Below are 19,225 nucleotides of genomic sequence, written 5' to 3' on the forward strand. Positions count from 1 at the left end.
AAGGAAGGAAGGAAGGAAGGAAGGAAGGAAGGAAGGAAGGAAGGAAGGAAGGAAGGAAGGAAGGAAGGAAGGAAGGAAGGAAGGAAAGACCTCCAATGCATTGGTGGATCCTCTAAAGAGAAATTCTGATTGAATATAGATAAGAATAGCAAAGTATGAAAAGGTACAGATGTGTTGCATTCTGACCCTATGAAGAGAATTGTTGAAGCAATAAAATAATAAATCTTCTGGTATAGTGAAGTTATGAATGGATGATTGGTTTGGGGTAGATTCACTTAGACATACAACACCCTTCTAAATAAAAACTACTTCAAAGGTCTAAAGTTTATTCTGCCAATTTGTTATTTTATATTTTCAATTGAACTCTAATATTAATTACTTTGCAATAAAGATAGAAAAGTAAAGCATTAAAAGCAAATGGATAGTGATAATTAATACAGTAACAAAATGAGACCACATACTTTAAATCTACCTCCCCAACAAATTATTTGACATCCACATGGTAGATGACTTCTAATTAAGTCACTGGATCAATGGGGCTTTTAAGCACTTACACTTTAGTAATTTTTAGTATAATTCCAATTTTATTATGCCAATTCAGAGTTCAACCAACAATATATGAATAGGTATTTCTCACCACAGACCCTCACACATTTGGTAAAGATGATAAAAAATGGAAATGGTAATCTACTTCCAAAATATATTTCACTTTTTCTCACCATATCATTTATGGTTATGGATACTTGCCTTTTTCTCCCCCTCTAAAGCATGCCTATCAAAGATAAAACCTTTGAGCAAAGATTTCCTTAAAATGACCCCTCTTCTTTTGCTCAATAGGAATTCTGCCTTTACTAGAGAAAATAATTCTGCTTGTGGTATAAAAAGAAGGGACAAAAAAATAACTCCTTAGATTCATACTTAGGAATTGCAGGGGATTCAATTGAACTTAACCTGTTATGAACACCTACATCTAATAATCATTAGTAATAATAATAAATTCTTAATAAAGCTGTGACTTTGTTAACAAAATATACCACTATTGTAGAAGGAATTGATGAAGTCTGAATGCAAATTTAAGCATACTTTGTTTCCTCCATGAGTTTTGCTCTAGTTTAAGTGATTTGTGTCTTTCACAACATGACGAACATGGAAATATGTATTGTATGTTAACACATATACAATCTATATCATATTATCTGTCATATTAGGGAAGGGAGAGGTGATAAGGTAGGAGAGAACACAGATTGTAAAATGTCAGAAAATGATTATGAAAATTTCATTGATATTTAATCTGGAAAAATAATTTAAAAATTATCAAAAATATGGAATTGATATAAATCTTAATTGTTTCTTATAGCATCAATTTTATTGAATTTACTTGTACAAACAAGCAGCAATTGACGATGCAGAGTGAAATAAGCAGAACCAGGACATCATTATACATAGTAACTATAATTTTGTGGAACTATCAAATGGGACAGACTTTGCTACTGACAGCAATGTAATGATCCAGGACAATTCTGAGGGACTTATGAAAAAGAAGGCTATCTACCTCCAGAGAAAGAACTGTTGGAGTAGAAACGCAGATGAAAACATATGATTTATCACTTGTTTGTTTATGTATATGCTTTGGGGTTTGGGTTCTAATAGATTATTCACTTACAAAAATGAATAATATAGAAATGTGTTTTGAATGATAATACATTTATAACTCAGAGTGAATTGGTTGTCAACTCTGGGAGGGAGAGGGAAAGAAAGGAAGGAGACAATAGGGATCATATGACTTTAGAAAACTAATGTGGAAATTTATTATAAAAAAACAAGCAACAGTTGAAAATGCATATCTTAAGTTCAGTGATTGTTGCTTATAAATTAATTTATTTTCATTACCAAATTAATTTAATTAGTATTCTGCTTTACTTACAAAATCTCATAACTTTTAAAAACATTTTCAGAATCTTTAATTGATGCTGGTTTATAAATATAATTAGATAATGCTCCCTCAGGGAACAAAATATCAGCAGGACACAGAGTGAAACCTCACATATCCCCCTGAAACAAGAAAAATGGATAAAGGTACATACCTATGCACTCCACTATTGCACATGATGATGTGGCATGCCCCTAGCCTGTTACAGAGTTCTGAAGAAACTGAGAGCAGTCCAACTCCAGAGGCACTGCATGCTGTGTAAGCACAGGCTGCCGTTCGTTTTGATCTAATGAATGAGATTACCAGGCGATAAAGTTCATCCAAAGCATTCAGAGGTCTCATGAGCTGCAGGAGAAAAGTACACATAAAGAAAGGCAGATAATGTAGCATCAAGAGACATTTCACAACTCTTATTTCTTTCTATGTTTATGAACTAGGCTAGAAAAGAATGTGCTATTACCATTATTCTGAGATGACAGAATTAAGTAATTCAAATACTGTCATTATAAGGGTCACAATTATCCCACTAGTCAAGAAAAAAACTAAACAGATTAGAAGAGTGGTGCATTTTGCTGTCAAAGAAACTTTAAACTAAATTTTATTGCCTCTTACCTTATCTATATAAGCTGCTTTAGATGTGGAATTAGGAGGTGAATTTGACTTGTCCAGGTAGAAAGCCCTATAAGAATCCAAACGAGGTAAAATTACTTATTGTTTATGAAATTTTATTAAAAAACTTTTTGTGTGTGTTATAAAGGGAAGGAATAAAAAAAATAACTTCTTAGATTCATTCCTTTTGAGTTGCAAGGGATTCAGCTCTACTTTATCAATTCTGAAACCTACTAATAGTCATTTCTAGTAATAATAATTATTAAACATACTTTTTTGTTTGTTTTACTTTACTTTTCAAGAAATGGGAAATAAACATCTGATGGGAATAAACACGGGAATAGACTATGAGAAATAGGATGGTGAAGAGGATAGTCAATATTATTCCTACTAAAGTAACAACTAAATCTCCAAATTCCCACGATATATTCATGTAGCCCTGGGGAAAGTCTTTTTCTTCCCCTGATTTTTTTCCTTATTACACGAGTAAAACCATAAAATGAATTTATCCTGAGAGATAATCTTTTATCAGTATATGTTAGTCTGATTTTCTTGGGGCCTAAGCTACATATTGGTCAGAAATAATAATGCATTGGAAGACTAATTTGTTCTTTTTAGTTAGAAAAATAATATTCAGTTAATTTCTTATTAACTCAAGGCACAGTTTATGCCAGCCTAACATGCGAGTTATACTCTCAGATCTTGGAAGATGACCGAATCAGCATATGACACAGTGGTGCCTTCCTGAGATCATGAAGAGCAGCAGGGTCATTCTGGGCAAGGCACACATACCTCTCTGGAATACAATTACCTTAATTTCCCGGGAGCATCTTGAGTAAAAATGCACTTTTGAATGCTCCCTGAATTTAAACACATTAATCAGTGGTAGATTTCCCTCGCTTAGACTGACTCAAAATTCACCAAAATCCTTATTTCCGTCTGTTGGGAAATGGTGTCCTTATAATCTCTGATGAATGACTGAGTCAGACCCTAGTATTTCATCTTGATTCCAATTTGGGTCCTGTTACATCACCTTTTACCCTATGGTAGTTATGTCCTTCCATCTTGTGGGCATTTCCATAATTGTTTTGTAATCCTACTTCAGTTGGCAAATGACAATAGTTATGTCACACTGATTGATTTTGGTAATATCCAAATCCTTTCAGTTTGAGAGATATGCCTTCTACATATGAAATATTTCTTCATGTCAAAAAAAAAGCTACATGATAATTTGAAATTTGATAATATCAATAAACACACTTTAATTTCCAAAATAATATGCTCTCAGGTAGAAATCCAAGTAATATTCATTGACTTGATTATCTCTAGAACACAAAGGCAAAACCAATAATTTTCCAAAATGGTCTCATTGTCGTAGGAATATGATACAAGATTCTCAAAGAATATAAGAGTGACAAGTCTTGCTAAGCTGAAAAGGACTCAACTATAGTTCTAGAAGGAGACTTGGTCTATTGAGGGCAAGCATAGGTGGGCCCTAGTTAATAAATCTGTTGATTATGACAACTCACAAAACAAAGCAAAATTAAAAATATATATTTCTCAGTCCCTTGCCTTCCCCTTTTTCCTTCCGCAAAGATAGTAGTAACAGTCAGAGAGTGCTAAGAATCACATAGGTTTTAGGCCATCTAGAAACACTAATGGAATTTTTTCTACTCTAAACATGAGATGCTTGTCAGATAATCAAAAAGTTGATATACTATTTTAGGAAATTCAATATATCCATGTTGATATTCAGCCCACTAGAAATGAAACTAGAAAACATTAAGAAATGGCAGTTAAATTGAAGGATGGTTTTCATATTCACTCAAGAGAGGCTAATAAAGAAGCTGCCAGTGTTGATTTCATTGTACAACCAAAGGCAACAAGAAGCACCTCTTCATAAGTTAATTAGACCTTTCACATTGTATTTCACATGATGAACCAAAGAAAAAGATAACCATGAAAAGAATTACAATTTATGAACTAATATCTCCTTGCAGTGGATGAAAACAGATGATCCCTTTGAAGAATTTCTCAGGATTTTCCAAGACAATTTAATACACAAAGCTCAAGAATTTATAGTACATAGATCAGGTATGTCAACAATGTCCAAAGTAGCACAACCATTGGTCCTTCCTTTTCCCCTCAGGGCACTGGTTAATGTCCCATTGCAATATTCCAACACATCTGGCCCACAAACTATGCATATATGCTTTTGAGATATGTTGAAACTTGGAATATAAAAGGGAGGATGTTGAAAAGTATAATGAAAAACATTGGGTGGGCTTAAGAGTTGAAGGAGACCACATAAGATGAATAATCAAAATAGGAAAATTATTGGAATTCTATTGTAGTAGTTCTGTTCAATGATTATGAGGGCACATAACAAAAGGGATGAGGGGAAACTATGGGAATTAAGAAGAGGAGACAGATATGAAAAATGTTGTATAACTAGAATAGACAGAATTTAGTTCTTAACAGGATACCTACAAGTCATGTTTTAAACATGAAAGACTGGGTTAAATAAAAAAAAACTAAATGAATGAATGAATAAATAGATAAAAATGACAAATAACAAAATGAGAAAGAGAAAGAGGGTTGGGGCAAGATAAAAAGCTTAATTTGGCCATTCTCAGGTCATAAAGCTAGGAACTAAACTGGAGAGTTACAATTTTTAACATGACTTTCCATGATTCCTAAATAGCAATTTGTCCAAATACAGAAAGTGAAGGGAACAATAACAATAAGGTTATGTCAGGGAAAACATATTTCAGAGTTGAACATAACTAGTTAAATAATTTTTTTTTCTCTAAACCTTGAGGACTTTTGGGGAAAGGTGTTTTATAAATACTTAACAAAGATCATTCTCACCTCCTCAGGATACTGTGCTACACAAACCTGACATTACTGCTGACTAAGTTCTGTTACATATAAAGAAGGTCTTTGTGAACCTTACAGTGTTGTGGACATGTGGCTTTTTGTATTTATTATATTGAGTACACATTTCTTTCTTTTAGAAAGCTCCCATTCTGCAAAAAAGAGTGTTGCTGACTCAGTTAAGAAGAATCATGTTGATCTCATTCTGTTATTTTCTATTAAGTTGAGTTGTCAGAATCACCAAATTTGCAGATTAAAGAAAAGGAAAGAAAAATTCAATGAGTGAAGAGTTCATGGGGAAAAAAAGAGTTTTATGGAAGTTTTCAATTCTATTCAATTCACTGATTGGTTATCTACTATTTGCAAGGTGTTGGGGATATGAATGTGAAAATGACAGTCTGCCATTAAGGGGCTTAAGTTAAGGAGATAGGGATGTAGCAGGAGGGGATGATATCACATAGACAAAAAACATAAAACAAATTAGAATAGAATTAATATCAAGTAGATGTTGAAATATTCTCCTAAAAGAAATTTTGGGAAGGGGAAAATAACTTTCACCTGAGAGGATTAAGGAAGGCTTCATAAAGAGGTATCTCAAACTGGACCATAAGATAATAGAATTATTCCACATGTAGAGATGTGGATGGACTATATTTCAAAAAAGTTTTCAAGAATGCACAGGAATATGAAGGAAGAGTATGAGACTGGAAAACAACTTGTTAAATTGTGGGATGTATGAAAAAGAGAGCCTTAAATGCTAGGATAAGATGTTTTTATTTTATCTTATATGCATTAGGGAGCCAGTGAAGATCCTTAAGAGGTATCTAACAGTCAGATGTATGATTTAGAAAAATTGTTTTATTTAAAGGCTTAAAGTCTTTTTAAAATAAATTTTATTTAATTTATTAAATATTTTCAAATTACAAGTAAAAGCATTAACATTTCATTTTTTTTTTCATTTGAGTTTCAAATTCCCTTCCTCCCTCCTGCCCTACCCTTCTTCTCGAGAAGGCAATTTGCTGTTTTTTTGTTTACTTTTTAAATTTTTCCAGATAACATGCCAATATAATTTTAATTATCATTTTCTGACATATTTTCTACCACCTTACCCACATCCACTCCCCCAAATGGCAAATAACATGATATAAGTTGTGCATATATAGTCATACAATACATATTTCCATGTTCATCATGCTGTGAAACATAAGAAATTTAATATCAATAATACATGTGAAATCATGCAAAAACATATTTAGAAAGACTAATTTGGCAAGCACTTATTACCTAGTCAAACTTTCCCACTTGGTATTTTCCATACATTCCTACCTCTTGCCTCAAGGCCACTCCAAAGGTTATCCTTAACTCCTGTGATGCTCTCCTCTGGAGCAAGAGTATGATGAACATGGAAGTTAGTGTTGGTGAGCAGGCAAGTCATATTTGGGGATTTGTGGAGCATAACAATGGAGAGGCAAGTTAGATTGTGCCTTGTTGAAATGATTACTTATATGATGATCTATAAGCAGGAGGGGAAGCTAGCACAGGGGTTTGAGAGGGGGACCAGAGGTCAAGATGATAATAAACAGCAGGTCCAAAAAAGGATGATTTTTATAAAAGAGGAGGAAGAGTAGGATATGGTTGTCAGAGGGAATTTTAGGCTTCAGGATCATGGAGAAGAGCAGTTTTGAGACACAGTAAATGGCTAAAGAAGCATGAGGGAAGAGGTCATGGGAGGTGAGGAGGCTGAAAATTAGGAGGCCAGAATGTTGAAAGTAGTCATCAACATGTATACTAAAATCATCAAGATTGATGGAAGGAGTTGAAGTGAAAAGGAAATATGTGAGCAAGGTGTTACTCTGATACTGAGGAAAATTGAAAAGGGTTCTGCAGGTCCATATATAACTGCAAAAAGTATCTCAACAGGAAAATGTAATTAGATGATAATCACAAAGAAGGAAAAGTTGCCATGTGATAGAAGGATAGGAAAGTAGTTGTGAGGAATAAGAGATATTCCTCCCAACCCTGTAAGTTAGAGGACAGCAATGGAAATTATTTAAACCTAGGGAACCTCAAAAAAGAAAGCATGTTTGGGGGAGAGGTAGGTAGGATGGACTTTTTGCTCTATGTTTATGTTTTTTTTTTCCAATTATCAAATATTTTTCCCTTTTTTGTCCCCATCACCCCTGGAAAAATCATTTTAATGCATATCCATTATCAATGAAAATAAATCTGACTATACTCCAAAACATGTTTCATTGTTACTTTTAGGCCCTTATCACCCTGACAGGAAGTAGGTAGCATTCATCATCTTCATGGATAAAAAGAAACTTCTTAAGGAAAAGTAATCCCATCTTTTTTATACTAATATATGTAAGGATGGGTCAGGTTGGCAATGAATGGTAATGTTGTCACAGCAAAAGATCAAGCTGGCTATACTAACAGGGGGTAGGGGAGTGAGTGAATAGAATTCTTTCTCCTCCCCTTCCTGAGGCAGTTATAGCCCTTGAAATAACAGTTTTAACAGAATCCCTTTTAGATCAAGAAAGGAAGATATTTTGACTTGGTTATCCCAGGGCTAAATTGGTTGACAGATGGGTAATAATCCCACAGAAACTAGCAACTTCCACTGTTGGAAGATTTTTCCCCAAAGCCTAAGGTAGGTAAAGGTTCAGGATGTTTTCAAACAGCAGTTGTACCCTCAGGAGAACACCTATGCTTAGTGCTGTGCCTGATGTGGAAGATTTGGCCTAGGTAATGTATGAAATTGGCTGGTAAAGCTTAAAATATAACTTCACACTGGCTCACAAACTAACAAGGGAAGGGATTTATTAATTTCAGGAAAACAAGGAAGGAGGGTAAATTCTTGTATTGAGGGTAAGGAAAGCTACCTAATATCTTCAGGAAACTTGTTAGATATAGCAATCCCCAGAGGGGAATACTTTTGAATTACTAATACTTCTAACTCTCAGAAACTGATTTTCTCTTAATCTAACATTATCAAGTTTAAGATGGTGAAGGTAATCTTAATTGTAGATCTATATTGATTAGAGATTAACTGAGATACTGCCCTTGAGGTATTTACCCATTGCAAAAAGCCTGGTTTAGTCTGTATGGAGTAATAGCAAAGAAAACCCTGCTCCCTGAGGTCAGAGATGAGCTAACAAAAAGAGAAGCAATCCTACCCTTTTCCCAGCCACCCTGATTCCCAAAGTGTCCTTTTCCAATCTGGGTGTCCTGCTTTTTATACCTACATTCTTAATTCCCCCAACTGCCCCCTCTCCTGGAGTTCTGGGAGGAGGTACTGTGGAATTCTGTGAGGCAGTTTCACCTCACTTAAGATCATGCATGTTCCATATATCACATGAATAAAACAAAGATTTCCTTCAATATGAAATAATGTAGACAATATATTTTTAGAAAATAAAAGCTTGAAACAATTCTTGCCATAGAATCACAAAGTCATTTATTTGCCTCTTCTTTATCTGATGATTGTAGAACAAGTGTCCTCACAATGGGAAAATGAAACACAACTGTACACTAATGGAGTGAGATGATGAGAAAATGTAACTGGCCGAATGCTAAAAGAGCACCTACAATTAATTTATTTAAATGCAATTATAATTACTTGTTAATTTAAAGGACTGGAACTTGAAGCCTTACAATTAATTTTTAAAAAATAAATAAATGCTTCCTAGAGAAGATATTTCCCCTCAGAAAGAGAGACAGCTTAGCCAGAAATTCTACCAGCCTCCTAAGGTTATAGCTTTTTATAAAACTCCAATATTTTTCAGAATATGACAATCTGTAGACAGCAAATAAATTTCTAAAGCACTTCACTTAATTACAAAAGGCTTGTTATGCTCCTTAATCATATTTTATGGAAAAAGTTAATGGTAATATTGGCCTTAATCCAAAGCTGGACAACAGTTTATTATGCTTTTGAAGTTAGCAAGAATGAAGTCATAGCCCTCTCTGAATATATTCAATGTTATTAAGATTTGTCTGAGAGTCCTACTGTTGCTTTTTTCTAATCTCTAATAGGTAACTCTTCTATAATCCAGGCATATGATAGGAGAAAGTTGGTGTTCCTCCGACTGGTTTTTTCCCAACTAGCTGTTCTATGTAAAATTGCATAAAATATCTTTTATTTGACAAACTTTTCATGGAATTCCACAGACTATATTATGAATCAACTTAAGATCAAGATAATTATACTGCCTATATAACTTTACAGAGTGAGTTCAAGACATTCTCTGATTAGTCTGGCCATGTGCAATAGGGCATTAAGAGAGAACAAAATGTGCATTAAATAAGAGGCTGAGATGTTTGACTCCTAGAAAGGAGAAACTTTTACAAATGGAAATAATTGCCCGGCATCCATCAGCAAGATCCTGACAATGTGAACAAGTAAGGTAATGGTGCCCAAATGGAAAAAGAGGGAAATGAAGTCTTTGGGGAACAGAGACATACACAGGAAAAAAATCTGAAAGTTAATTAGCCTAAGAAACAGGAAGAGCAATAGTACTAATGGTTCTAAAAGTTCTAATAGAGTTTAATAAAATGCTTTCACATAAATGTAACACAAAAATTATACTTCACAACTCTATAGGATCAAGTCACCTCTCACTGCTTGGGCAGGATCATGAGGAATAGAATTATAAGAGGACAGGAATGGATTAGAACTCTGCTTTCTTTGTTGAAGGAACTCCCAGGTGAGGAAATATCCTCATTGCAGATTTGCACCTTCTCTTCAACTAATAGTCTAGGTATTTGCCAAAAGTACTCAGAAGTTAAGAGACTTCCCAGGGTCACAAGCCAGTATGTATTAATGGCAGCAGTTGAACCCAAGTCTTCCTGATTCTGAGGACAGATCTCTATCCACTGCTCTACACTTCTTACTTTATGTGGCAACAAAGATTTTTTTCCTTTCTCTCTTTTATCCTTCTCTGAATGACTTTATATTGCACTTCCATACTTTATAATGCTACTCATTCAAATAATTTTCTTCAAACTACCTGTCAACATCATCATCATCATCATCATCATCATCATTCATCTCTCTCTCATCTTCAAACTCTCTATTTATCACAGAATTGCAGATTTCACAGTTGGAAGGGATCTCAGAAGCCAGTTTATCAGTCATTGAAAAGGAATACCTTCTATAACATACTCAACATATAGTTACCCAGACTCTACTGAAAGATCACCATTAATGGACAACATCCTACCTCATTGGGCCAGCTAATCCATTTTTGAGTCACCGGAATTACTAGAAAATTTTTCTTTATGACTAACTTAGATTTATCTCTTTTTAGTTTCTCCTGGGACACGTAGGGGCATAGCAGTTAAGAGTGCAAGGCTAAGATGGAAGGCTCATCTTTCTAAGTTTGAATCTGACCTCACACACTTACTAGCAGTATGAAACTGAGCAAGTCACTTAACTGTTTGCCTCAGTGTTCATATCTATAAAATGAACTGGAAAAGGAAATGACAAATCAATCCAACATCTTTGCCAAGACAATGCCAAATGTGGTTACAAAGAGTCAAACTTGATTGAAAAAACTAAATAGCAAAGCTTCCATTAACAGTTCACAGTTCTTCCCTCTTGATTCAGACAAAAAAAGTTTTATTTCTTTCTATATAACTTTTCAAATACTTGAATATAGTTATGCCCATAATGAATTTCCTCTTCTAAAGGCTAAACACTCCTTTCCCACCCCCTCACCTGTTTCTAATATGGAAATCTGGTAGTAAAAATAGTGTTGGGCTTGGAGTCACTGAACCTGGTTTCAATATTTCCACCATTTACTTCACTAGAATTTGTTGCTTGGTCTGAACTTTGTCAAATCAATTAAACTTTCTAGACTTCAGTAACCTCACCATCAAAATGGTTAGACTAGATGAACGCTAGTATCACTTCCAGATCTAAATTCATGAGTCTAAAGGACTAAATTAGTAGGATCAGAAATGTTCTAGTCTAACTTCTACTTTATACAAAAGGAAATCACAGAGTTGGAAAAAAAACCCTTAAAACCCATGTGATCTAATCTATGGAGAAGGGAATGAAGTTCAGAGAGACAAAGTGAATTTCCTTAGGTCATGCAATTCATAGAAAGTAGAAAAGCAAGGATTTGTATAGAGTTCCTCTGACTTTAAACCCACTGTGTTTTCTTCTATATCACAAAGCTTCGAATTCTTCCAAGTGGCAACATAATTTTGTGTTTTTTCTGGCCATCCTTGATTTATCTGAACAAAATCAGTTATCCCTACTACCCCTAAAACTGACTTTGTTTCATTCTGATTTAAAAATCTTTCTTAAATTCTTTTTTGTTTCTCCTCTTGCCTACTATTACAGTTATCTATTCTCACAACTGCCACCTGGTGGTAGGCTACAAGTCCCCAGCTATTACCTGAATAAATCTGTTAAGATGTGTTGGGAATGGTATTGGGATGATTAGCCACCTCTGAATATTTAATAAAATGCTACCCAGATATCATCATTGAGATTATGATATAAAGTTAAAGAGTGAATCTTTATGAAAATGTTGAAACAAAATAATGTTTGCATATCATCTCACAAAATAGCTAAGAATGCATTTCTCAAAAATATTTGGAACTTTCCTATTAAATTTTTTTAATTTAGTGAAAAAATTTTAGTGTTTCTCATACAATAAATGACACAAAATAAATAAAAGGCACCTAATCCTTCTAAATATATTTAAAATATATTTTATCTCATTTTTTGAGCTTATGATTCACATAATACTGTGTTGGTAAAGTTGTAGCGTGGGTGCCCCAGTGTGCTGGAGGGGGCTGCTCCATTCCCCCTCTCCACAGAACCCAAGGATATTTATTACATGTCCCTCTGCCAAGCAGCTGAATGCAAGCACTTTCTCCCTGCTTTCTGGGGTAATGTGAGTGGGAGGAGCCTCAAAGGTAACTAGAAGATGCAGCTTGGGCAGGCACTCTCTAAAAGGCTCACCATATACTATACCATAGTAGTGTACATGTCTAAAAAAATTGGACAGTAAGATTGCTAAAAACAGATTGCTGCAATTACAGAAAACATGAAGCAGTATATTGAAAAAACAATTTGCAGAGTATATAACAGAGATAACTCAAGAGAATTCTTGAAGTATACTCTTATTGTTATTATACACTTATTCTTCATGCTTGTAATTCTTTAGTCACTTTTCAGTTATGTTCAACTCTTTGTAACCCAATTTGCAGTCTTCTTGGCTAGATACTGTAGTTGTTTGCCATTTCCTTCTCCAGGTCATGAAGAAAGTAATACAGCAAATAAGTCTCAGAGATCACATTTGAACTTAGGTAGTACAGTCTTCCTGACTCCAAGCCCAATACTCTCTCCACCAAGCCCCCTAGCATCCCCATTCATGTCTACAAATCATTAACAATTAAAAAATATTAAACCCTTACCTTCTAGTTAGAAGAACAGTAAGGGCTAGTCAATTGGGGTTAAGTGACTTGCCCAGGATCACACAGCTAGGAAATTTCTGAGGCCAAATTTGAACCCAGGAGCTCCCATCCCTAGACCTGGTTCTCTATCCACTTGAGACACCATGCCAGCCAAGTCATTTACAATTTAACAGACAGTCAGAAAACGAAGACAACAAAGTTTCTTTTTCACTTTAATTTCATTCTTCACCTTGGGCATTCCAACTCACTTTTGTACTAGCTATCCCTCCACTCCATGAATGTCCTTCTTTATCATCTCTGCCTCATAGATTCCTTCTTCTTTCCAGAATGAACTCAAACACTTGGATATGAAGTTTTTCCTGATCTCTCCCCCCTTCAACTGCTAGGACCCTTCCTTCCAAACGACCTTATCTTTACCTTTGTATTTGTTTATTTTTATTCTATATGAGTATATCTATATTAGTACAGATGGTTTCATTTATTGTGTTTTATCTCTTATTTGATACCAGACCCACAGTAGATACCTGATAAATACTGGCTGGTTAATAAGTTAATTTCATACATGACTAACATTTTCATTGGTAGACTCTATACTGCTGATGTCTTATTTATTTTTATACCATTTTACCCACACATTACAGTGCCTTGCCTTCAGGAGATGCTCAGTCAATGTTTGTTGAACAGAAGAGGAATCAGAAATGAAATTCACAGAACATCACTTTCTGCAGTATATCTCCCAGGGAGACAAAGTGATGGTCAAGAGGTAAATGTCTGCAGATATTGGCCCAGGTAAGCCTCATTAGACTCAGGTTTAAAAACTTTAGAGTAGTTGGGGATAAAATAGATTTAAAATAAACAGTGTTCTATGTTTTTATATTGGTTTCTTAAAGCATCTAACTCTTGATAAATGGATTTACCTTTCTACTTTAGAACAATGCAATTTCTAAAAATAATTGGAAGTATTTACTGGCTCTCAGACTAAAATTATAGATAATTCTTTTCTTCACAGAGGTTCTTAACCTAAAGTCCACGGATAGATTTAAGAAGTCTGTGAACATGGATGGGAAATATTTTATCTTTATTTTACTATAATTAATTTTCTTTATAATCCTATGCATACTATTTTATGCTTTCAAAATATATTAAAATATTATTATGTGATAAGGTCCAGAGATTTTACAGAATGCCAAGAATTGTTAACAGAATAGGTCAACTATACTTGCTTTGTCAATTATAGGAGATGACAACAGTAACTGTTAATGTCTAGTTAATGCTGACCAATAATTAGGAAGGTAGAAGGAGACTTTCCAGTATAGAATCTCAAGTTTAAAGGCAATCAAATTGTAGGCAGTGCGAGCCATTTGTTCAAGATAGTAAAATCTCATAAAAGTAATTAAAATGGATAATAATAATACCGTGGCCAGAGGTTCTAAATGAGAAGATGGTATCAGAAATATGAAAGATTTTTTTAAAGTCTGAAGAAATATTTGTGAATGATTCAGCTGAGGAAGTATTGTGCTGTACCTGGAGCTAATTAATTTAAATTCGAAAGGGCTTACCAGTAATGGAAGCAGAAGCATTTAACCAAGGATAAATAAAAAAGTTCACATCTAATGGAATAATTTCAGGAAAAATAAGCCCTAGATGGATTGAGAGGCTATGATGGAAATCTCAAAGATGACTAAGAAGTCTGTTTTTTCTTTCTAATTATTCTTTTTTTAGTTATTTTAATAAAATTGGAAAGCAAAGGCTCTATTGCTAATTGGTAATAGAAATTAGAACTTCTAAATTTCTTATTTGTTTTTGCCTTCTCAGTTAAAGAGAATGGCCATCAAAGCAGAAAAATTTCTTATAACGTGCCATTCTCCAAGTATTTTACAATTCAAAAACAATGGACTCACTGCTGTTCTTCCCAGAAGACATTCTTTCTCTGGAATTTGTGCAATTTCATTGGCTATCCTCCATCCCTAGAATTCTCTGTATCTCTTTATCTGCACCCCACTCTTCAGAACTTCCATTTTACTGTGAAGGGTATCACTATCTTTCTAGTCACTTGGGCTCAAAATCTGGGTAACACCCTCACTTTCTCATTTTCCCTCATCCCCTAACTTTAGGTAAGTTCTGCCTATATTTCCTTCATAGTCTCTCATATGTGCCTCTTTTTCTATTCTGACATTGCTATGACCCTAGAACAGGTCTTCTCTCCCCAATATCTCTCTCCTCATCTCTGCCTGTTGATTTTTCTGGCTTCCTTCAAGTTCTAGCTAAAATCCTAAAATATTACAAGAAGTCTATCATGAGTCCCCCTAATGCCAATGCCTTCCCTTTGTTGTTATCTACAATTTATTCTATAGGACAAATAGAAATGTATATATGTATATATACATATATACTTATATATATGTATATATACATGTGCATATACATGTGTTTGTACATAATTCTATATGAGTTATTGCATGTTATTCTTCCCACTGGATTATAAGCTCCTTGAGAGCAGGGATAATTCTGGAAGCAAGATGATAGAGTAGAGGAAGCAGCCAATATCTCCCAACATTCCCCACTAAACAATTTTAAACTTAATTTTCTGGAGTGTCAGAGCCAACAAAAGGTCAAGGTGAGATTTTTTCCCATCTAAGACAATTTAGGAAGAGAGATGGTGAGAAGTCTATAGCACAGGGATGGGGGCAAGCCTAGAGTCTATATGGTAGCAGCATCCGCTATGAGGTTTGGGAGGTGGCAACAGTAGCAGCAGCTTCAGCAACTGTCAAGCCAGAGATAGAAAGAGGATGTGGCATTTGGTATTGACAGGAGACATGTGAGTTAACCTTGGGCACAAGGCAAAGTGCTCTTTGGCAATACCATTTCCTATACCCACTTCCAGATCCCACTTCCAAGGTAGAGAAGAGTACTTGGAGTAAAAAAGGAGTAACTAAGAAGCTGGTTTTATGGGGAGAATGGAAGACCAACAAAATAGATATATCATTGGATAATTTAATTTTAAAAAATAAGAAAGCTGAATTTCAATTTCAAAAAAAAGGGAGTGAATGTATCAACACTGAAAATAAAATTAAAGCAATTATTGAGTCATTTTGATCAATTATATGCAATCTAAATAAAATGGATGAGTATTTATAAAAATATAAATTGTCCAAAGTAATGGAAGGAGAAATAGATACTTAAATAAATGTATCTTTTAAAAAGAATTTGAACAAGCCATTATTAAGCTCTATAAGAAAAAAAAATTCCCAAGACCAGATTTTTTTTTACAAGTAAACTCTACCAAACATTTAAGGAACAATTAATTACAATATTATCAAAACTTTCTGGAAAAAATAGGTAAAAAAGTTCTATGAAAATCTTTTATAACACAAATATAATTTTGATACTTAAACCAGGGAGAGCAAAAACAGAAAAAGAAAATTACAGACTAATTTCTCTAGTGAATATTGATGCAAAAAATCTTAAATATACTAGCAAGGAGATCATAGAAATATATCACAAAGACCACATACTTTGACCAGATGAGATTTATGCTAGGAATGCAAAACTGGCTCAATATTAGGAAAATCACAAATAACTGACCATATAAATAAAAAACAACAAAATCATATAATTATATCAATAGATTTTTAAAAAAGCTTTCACCAAAACACAAGACCCATTCTCAGTAAAAAAACACTAGAAAGCACAGGAATCATTTGGAACCTTAAAATGATAAGTAGTATGTATCCAAAACTGAGAATAAGTATTATCTGTATTGGATATAAACTTGAAATCATTCCAATAAGATCAGGAGTGAAGCAAGGACATCTATTATCACCACAATTATTCTGTTTTGTACTAGAAATGTTTGCTACAGCAATAAAAGAAGGGTAAATGCAAGGAATAAAAAATGTAATGATGAAACAAAACTATCATTCTTTGCAGATTATTTGATGGTATACTTAGAGAACCCTAGACAATCAGTTAAAATAATAGTGTAAATAATTAACAACTTAAGCAAGGTTTCAGGATATAAAATGAACAATTCAGGAATCATTATCATTTCCATATGTAATCAATAAAACCAAGCAGGAATTGATACAAAGAAAAATTCCATTTAATATAACTGCAAGCATTTTAAAATATTGAGCATCTACATGCCGAGAAAAATTTAGGAACTATGGGAAGATAATTACAAGACACTTTTTACACAAATAAATATAGATCTAAACAACTGGAAAAATTGTGCACAAGTTCCTGGAAGGCAGGGACTACCTTTGCCTGGCATTAGTTAGTACTAACTGTTAGTACAGTACCTGACACCTAGTAGACAAATTCTTGTTGACTGATTAGCATAACACACATGGTTAAAAAGAATTGGAGCTGAGGTAAGGAAATATTTCTTAAAATCCAGAGTACCTAGGAACAAGCTCAAGCATCTTGACTGGGGTAAATTTGAACTCAGGATATTGAATGAATATTTAGATCTGATTTATGGCTCACACTACTGATGATCTTTGAAGAACTGTGAAGAGAACAAGAGATGAACAAATACTGACTCTATTTAGGAAAAGGGAATAAAATTGGTTTCTCAAAACATGATATTACCTTGACCACAATCTCAGGCAAAAATGTAAGATAAATTACGTGGCAGTTTGGAATACCTGGAAGTTGTATTCACTAGAAGCTAACATTTCTATTCAATTCAATTCAATTCAACAATTCAGCAATTCAAGACAGATTTATTTTATGGACTAGCTCACTGGAATAGTAGAATGGTAAAATGCAATAGGAAAAGCATCTGACAATGCCTCTACCAACATTTGTGTGGATAAGATAACAAAATGTTGATTGCATCTTGCAAAATAAAATTAGAGCTGGTTGAATGATTATTAAAAATATTGACAAATGGATTGAAATCAATCTGGGAATAAAGTTTATATAATCCTACTAGAGCACTATATCCATCCATTTCATTCAACATTTTTATCAATGAATTTATGAAGACGCAAATGCTACACTTAATTTGCAAAAGAGGCAAATCTAAAATGGGTAACTAATTTATTAGATTATAAAATTGATCTAAAGACTTTTCAACAGGACAGGAAAATGAACTGAATCCATAATTTTCATACCCTTTCCAGTATTAAGATAATTCTTGATTTTTTTTGGAGTCCAGAAGACAAGATCAAATCTCATCTCAGATAATTATCAGCTTGGAATTCTAAGGAAGTCACTAAACCTGTTTGCCTCAGTTTCCTGAATTATAAATGTGGAATAAAAATAACACCTATTTCCCAGGGTAGTTGTGAGGACGAAATGAGATATTTCTAAAGTTCTTAGCTCCTTAGCTCAGTGCGTGGCACAGAGTAGGGATTTAATTAATGCTTACTCCCTTTTCCTTTCCCTTCACTTCAATAAAACAAACAAAACAAAATAGTTGAGTAATTAAGCTTTTGTTTTTTCTTTCTCTTTTTGAAGTGTTTCAATAATACCACCTACTCCAGTCTCTGACCCTATCATTCTGTTATTCCATCTCATTTGAAAACAGAGGTATTTTTAGGTCTTTTTCATTGCCATTAATTTGTTTCCTTAACTGAGTTTATTTGGGCCATAGCTTTGATAACCAATGTATTCTTGGCCCCAAAAATATTTTTACAACCATCCTTTATTATTGACAAGACAATATTCTTAAAATTTAACATCAAAATTGAATTTGCATTTGGTATGAGCCCACATAGCTATCTTTTGCACGTTTTTCTAAAAGAAAAAGTGAAGTCTATAAGAGAGCTACCTATGTAGCCAAATTTTTTATTAGATCCTTCTCTCTTCCCTCTTTCTGTCTTTCACATGAGAATCATTATACAATAATCAAATGTCTTTGAGAGACCTTTATATTGATTTCTTTTAAGTCTACAATGATGTCTTCCATGGCCTGAGCTGTGATCTCAGAATACATTTCTAGATTGTTTTGGAGGTTAAGTTTTGAAAAGATGATTTATCATCCATTCGCTGTCCATTATGTCTTTGTAAAACAAAAGAACTATGGAATGTCTGAAAAAATGGAAATGAACAAAATCAATCTAAACAAAATTCACTGAAAAAACTATACAAGAGTGTCTCAAATATATTTTCAAAAGCTTTGCCCTTGTGATCAAATGGAGAAGTCAGCAGTTAAAAACATAAATCATGCTTCCATGAAAAATGAAAGTTCTTCCCTACAAAAATAGTATGTTCCTCATTGATTTTTCTGAGTGCATATTTCCCTTTTGTTACTCCAACTCTCCTTATTTCTACAGATCACTCATAGTTCCAGATTACTTTGATCTCTATTTCTCTTGTTTTGGTGGACAAAATAAATTTTGCTTAATTTCAGGAAATGGATGATTC

At 33.8% G+C, this 19,225-nt stretch overlaps 1 protein-coding gene across 1 annotated transcript in view; it reads right to left on the reverse strand.

The window, feature by feature from the left end:
• PREX2 (phosphatidylinositol-3,4,5-trisphosphate dependent Rac exchange factor 2) overlaps positions 1–19,225 on the reverse strand; it is a 519,198-nt gene that overhangs the window by 187,147 nt on the left and 312,826 nt on the right. Inside the window, exons 36-37 of the mRNA XM_044682545.1 lie at positions 2,543–2,609; positions 2,085–2,275 (exon numbers count right to left, since the gene is read on the reverse strand). Coding sequence (XP_044538480.1) covers positions 2,085–2,275; positions 2,543–2,609 — 258 coding nt within the window. The remainder of the gene's footprint in view (positions 1–2,084; positions 2,276–2,542; positions 2,610–19,225) is intronic.

This window comes from Gracilinanus agilis, chromosome 1 (genome assembly GCF_016433145.1).
Source record: "Gracilinanus agilis isolate LMUSP501 chromosome 1, AgileGrace, whole genome shotgun sequence".
Lineage (NCBI taxonomy): Eukaryota > Metazoa > Chordata > Mammalia > Didelphimorphia > Didelphidae > Gracilinanus > Gracilinanus agilis.